The sequence below is a fragment of the Chiloscyllium plagiosum genome, chromosome 4 (genome assembly GCF_004010195.1).
Source record: "Chiloscyllium plagiosum isolate BGI_BamShark_2017 chromosome 4, ASM401019v2, whole genome shotgun sequence".
NCBI lineage: Eukaryota > Metazoa > Chordata > Chondrichthyes > Orectolobiformes > Hemiscylliidae > Chiloscyllium > Chiloscyllium plagiosum.
The window spans coordinates 12,854,645-12,860,426 of NC_057713.1; the positions used below are offsets into that span (position 1 = coordinate 12,854,645).

Below are 5,782 nucleotides of genomic sequence, written 5' to 3' on the forward strand. Positions count from 1 at the left end.
ACTCTGGAGGCAGGAAACATGTTTCCGCTGATGGGTGAGTCCCGAACCAGAGGACACAGCTTAAAAATAAGGGGTAGGCCATTTAGGACAGAGATGAGGAGAAACTTCTTCACCCAGAGATGGTGGCTGTGTGGAATGCTCTGCCCCAGAAGGCAGTGAAGCCCCAGTCTCTGGATTCGTTTAAGAAAGAGTTGGATAGAGCCCTCAAGGATAGTGGAATCAAGGGTTATGGAGATAAGGCAGGAACAGGATACTGATTAAGGGTGATCGGCCATGATCATATTGAATGGTGGTGCAGGCTCGAAGGGCAGAATGGCCTACTCCTGCACCTATTGTCTATTGTCTATTATTTATGACTAGCCAGCAGAACACTGCAGTACCACAATAAAAAATAGTTTACAAACATAACTGACATTTGAATCAAATTTTATTTAATTTGTTCAGGGGATGTGGGCATTGCTGCCTGGGCCAATATTTATTACCCATCCCTAATTTCCCTGAGCTGCCGCCTTGAACTGCTGCAGTCCTTGAGGTGTACGGCATCCACAGCACTGTTAAAGCCTGCAACAGCAATATAGTTCCAAGTCGGAAATAAAAACAGAGTGCTGGAGAATCTCAGAAAATCTGTCAGCGAGAGAAAAACAGAGTTAATGTATTGAATTTGATATGTTTTTTTTCAGAATGGTCAACACTAATCCTAGAATCCCTACAATGCAGCAAGAGACCATTCAGCTCATTGAGTCCACACTGACCATCTGAAGAGCATTCCAACCAGACCCAACCCCCTGCCCTGTCCCTGTAATCCTGCATTTCCCATGGCCAATCTACCTAACCTGCACATCTTTAGACTGTGGGAGGAAACTGGAGCATCCAGATGAAACCCACGCAGACATCATGCAAACTCCACAGACAGTCACCTGAGGCTGGAATCAAACCCAAGTCCCTGACACTGTGAGGCAGCAGTGCTAACCATTAAACCACCGTACCACATATTAATCCTTTCTTTTAGTGCTTTTACCATTGAAGAGACTATATCAATATCCAAAATGCTAAGCATCTTTTGACTTGGTAAATGATACTCAGATGTGTATTGGCAGTATTTTTCATTTGGTTTCTGTAATTGATATAATTTTAGCAATTAAGAAAATAATATCCTTTCCTCTATACAGATTGCCACCTAGTGGCCAATGTATGAATGAATAAACCTTATCATCTTCAGTTCCAAAAGCAGGTTAACCCACAGCAACACTGTCTTCATGGAAGGTCGGGGTCAAGGAGACAGGTCCAAATCCATCCCAATCTGAAACCCTGCTGCCCAACCAACCGAGTCCCCAAGGAATCAGAGTTGCTTTGGCTTGTGTAGTCTGTAACAATTGATAGCGCCAATAGAGACTGCACTTTCCTTTCCATCAGAACTGATCAGGAGCCACTCCCACCAGCCTGGGATTTGGAAGGATTTAAATAGAACATAGAACATTACAGCGCAGTACGGGTCCTTCGGCCCTCAATGTTGCGCCAACCCGTGAAACCAATCTGGAGCCCATCTAACTTGCACTATTCCACTCTTGTCCATATGCCTATCCAATGACCATTGAAATGCTCTTTAAGTTGGCGAGTCTACTACTGTTGCAGGCAGTACATTCCATGCCCCTATTACTCTCTGAGTAAAGAAACTACCTCTTACATCTGTTCTATATCTATCACCCCCTCAATTTAAAGCTATATCTCCTCGTGCTAGCCATCGCCATCGAAGAGAAAGGTTCTCCCTGTCCACCCTACCTAACCCTCTGATTATCTTATATGTCTCAATTAAGTCACCTCTAAACCTTCTTCTCCCTTACAAAAACAGCCTCAGTTTCCCCAGCCTTTCCTCATAAGATCTTCCTTCCATACCAGGCAACATCCTAGTGAATCTCCTCTGAACCCTTTCCAAAGTTTCCACATCTTTCCTATAATGCGGTGACCAAAACTGTACACAATACTTCAAATGTGGCCGCACCACAGTTTTGCATAGCTGCAGTATAATCTCATGGTTCCAAAACTCTATCCCTCTACTAATCAAACCTAACACACCATATGCATTCTTAACAACCCTATCAACCTGAGTGACAACTTTCAAGGATCTATGTACCTGGACACCATGATCTCTCTGCTCATCTACACTACCAAGAATCATACCATTAGCCCTGTACTCTGCATTCCTGTTACTCCTTCCAAAATGAATCGCCTCGCACATTTCCACATTAAACTCCATTTGCTACCTATCAGCCGAGCTCTGCAGCTTATCTATGTCTCTCTGTAACCTACAGCATCCTTCGTCATTATTTACAACTCCACCGACCTTAGTGTCATCTGCAAATTTACTAACCCATCCTTCAATGCCCTCATCTAGGTCATTTATAAAAATGACAAACAATGGACCCAAAACAGATCCTTGCGGTACCCCAAGAGTAATTGAACTGCAGGATGAATATTTCCCATCAACCACCACTCCTTTCAGTTAGCCAATTTCTGATCTAAATCACCCTCAATCCCGTGCCTCTGTATTTTGTGCAATAGCCTACTTTATCAAATGCCTCACTGAAATAACTGTTGCTATTCAACCAGTTGATCATGCTCTGAATGCACCAAGTCCCAGACTGATACTTGTAACTGGCTCAGAGGCTGGGACACTGCCCAATGTGTCACAAGACCCCACAATAAACTTTGTGCTGGCTTTCATGCCTGAGGAAGCACAGCTGCAACTGAATGGAACACAACAGAGAAAAACTTGTATTTTCATAGCACCTTTAACACAGTAAGGTGGCCCAAAGCATTCTATGGGAGCGTTATCGAGAACAAAATATGATATTAGGCCACACAAGGAGATGCTAGAGCAAATGATCAGAGATGACTGAGAGTGAGGTTTAAGGAAAGAAGGAATTCCAGAGAATTGACTCTTGGGAACTGAAGGCATGGTCACCAATGGGAGCTCAATAATTAAAACCAGTGGTGTCCAAGAGACCGAAATTGGACCATGGCAATCTCAAAGATCTGTGGTGTCAGAGGACATTACAGAAACAGGGTGGGCCAAGATCATAAGAGATTTGAAAACAAGGATGAGACTTTAAGTTAAGGCATGGCTGGGAGGTGATGTTAGTTAATAAACTCAGGAATGATGGATAAGCAGGATTTCCTGAAACTTAGGACCTGAGAAGCAGAGGCTTGGATTCCCATCAAGATTACAAAGAATAGAACATGGGAGACCGGCCAGAAATGTGTTTGAATAGTACAGCCTAAAGATTACAAAGGCTTGGATGTAGATAAGCAGCTTAATAAAGGCAGATATAAAGTTGGCCCATGTTAGACTTTTGTTGAGAGTGTGTTGCTGGAAAAGCACAGCAGGTCAGGCAGTGTCCGAGGAGCAGGAAAATTGACATCCAGCAACACACTCTCAACTCTGATCTCCAGCATCTTATTGTCTCCATATTAGACGTCTGTCTTACTCTTTCATGGAAAGTGGGTGCTGCTGGCAAGGCAAGTGTTTGTTGCCAGTCTTCAATTGTTTTAGTCTGTTTCAGAGGGCAGTTAAGAGTCACCCACATTATTGTGGGTCTGAAGTGACATGGAAGCCAGACCAGGTAAGAAGGGCAGATTTCCTTCCTTAAAGGGCATTATTGAATCAGATGGGCTTTTATCATAATTGTAGTTTCAGGGTCATCATTACAGTCACAGAAATTACTGGAGAAACTCAACAGGTCTGGCAGCATTTGTGGCTTATTGGACTCGAACCATAACTCTGCTTCACTCTCCACAGGTGCTGCCAGACCTGCTGAGATTCTCCACTTTCTGTTTGTGTTTCAGATCGTCAGTGTCTGCAGTTCTTTTTTGATTTATCAGCTTTACTGATGATTGTTTTATATTCCAAATGTTCTTATTTGAAATTTAAAAAATGGTAGAATTTAAACTGCTTAATAATTGAGTGGTCCACAGATTGTCGTTTCCCAGGCACTGAAGGTTAGGTTGGAAGGCTGGTATTTCCTGGAACATGGAAGGTTAAGGAGTGAATCAATAATCTTAAATTTTGAAAATGTTAAGTTTAAAACAACTTTAAATTTGGAGAAAAGCCTTTCAGGAACTCTCTCCCTAAAAAAGTAGCAATTGCTCGCTGAATTAAGAATTTCTAATATGAGATCGACAGATTGATGTTATTCAAGGAATATGAAGCAATGGTGGGTGATTGGAGTTAGGATACAGACTTGCCATGACTTCATTGAATGCAGGAGCAGTGTAGAGGGGCTGAATGGCCTGTTCCTAATCCTGTGTTTCCTTTCCAAATTTTCATTGCTGAGTGTAGGTGTACCTCGAGTCTGAAAAGTACGGCTCCCTTTGCCAAGGATGATCATGAAAACTTTTGTTGTTAGATTGACATTTTTGTGAAGAAGACATTAGCTACCAGGAGTTTGTAAAGTAGTTCAACTCAAAATAAAGTCTGAATTAATTGTTGGGTTACTGTATTCACATTCATCTGTCACCCTTCGACTCATCGAAGACAATCATCCTCACCTGCAAAGGATTAGTCTGTATACACACAAAAGCAAAACTTGTTCTAAAAAACTCAACGAGTCAGGCAGCATCCGTGGAGAGAAAGTAGAGTTAATGTTTCAAGTCCAGCGACCCTTCTTCAGAAATGTTCATCCTGCTTTCTCTCCACAGATGCTGTCAGACTTACTGAGTTTTTCCAGCAATTTCTGCTTTTGTTTCTGATTTTTAGCAACCATGGTTCTTTGGGATTTTTTGAATTGTCTGTACACATACATTTGATTGACAATAACAGTGCTGTGCAGTTCAGATACCAACCAGCACGTAGCTTCCACTTGCATTTCTATATTTGGCTGTTTTTTGTTTCTTCAAAAGGAGGAGAGGATTAAGATGTTGAGGAGCAGTTCCAGTGGATCAACATTTAAAGTGGAAGACAGCTCCCCGGACACTCCAAATGGCAAAAAGAGTAAGTAAGGTGGAATCTGTCCACACGCACTGAGTCACAGCAGAAAACTCCATGGAAGCAAGGTCACATGGTTTTAATGAGCTGAACCTTCATTAATTAATCAACACAGAGCAGGGAGCTGGTGGGTAAAGAGTCATAGTCATAGGGTCATAGAGATGTACAGCATGGATACAGACCCTTTGGTCCAACCTGTCCATGCTGACCAGATATCCCAACCCAATCTAGTCCCACCTGCCAGCACCCGGTCCATATCCCTCCAAACCCTTCCTATTCATATACCCATCCAAAAGACTCTTAAATGTTGCAATTGTACCAGCCTCCACCACTTCCTCTGGCAGCTCATTCCATACCCTCTGTGTGAAAAAGTTGCCCTTTAGGTCTTTTTTATATCTTTCTCCTCTCACCCTAAATCTATGCCCTCTAGTTCTGGACTCCCCGACCCCAGGGAAAAGACTTTGCGTATTTACCCTATCCATGCCCCTCATAATTTTGTAAACCTCTATAAAGTCACCCCTCAGCCTCTGACGTTCCAGGGAAAACAGCCCCAGCCTGTTCAGCCTCTCCCTATAGCTCAAATCCTCTAACCCTGGCAACATCCTTGTAAACCTTTTCTGAACCCTTTCAAGTTTCACAACATCTTTCCAATCAGAAGGAGACCAGAATTGCACGCAATATTCCAACAGTGGCCTAACCAATGTCCCGTACAACCGCAACATGACCTCCCAACTCCTGTACTCAATACTCTGACCGATAAAGGAAAGCATATCAAACGCCTTCTTCACTATACTATTTACC

At 42.8% G+C, this 5,782-nt stretch overlaps 1 protein-coding gene across 4 annotated transcripts in view; it reads left to right on the forward strand.

Annotated features, from left to right (window-relative positions):
• Window positions 1-5,782, forward strand: part of LOC122548856 (protein spire homolog 1-like) — a 203,617-nt gene that overhangs the window by 164,687 nt on the left and 33,148 nt on the right. For all 4 annotated transcript variants that reach the window (XM_043687728.1, XM_043687729.1, XM_043687730.1 and 1 more), the window contains one exon: window positions 4,897-4,987. In XM_043687728.1, coding sequence (XP_043543663.1) covers window positions 4,897-4,987 — 91 coding nt within the window. The remainder of the gene's footprint in view (window positions 1-4,896; window positions 4,988-5,782) is intronic.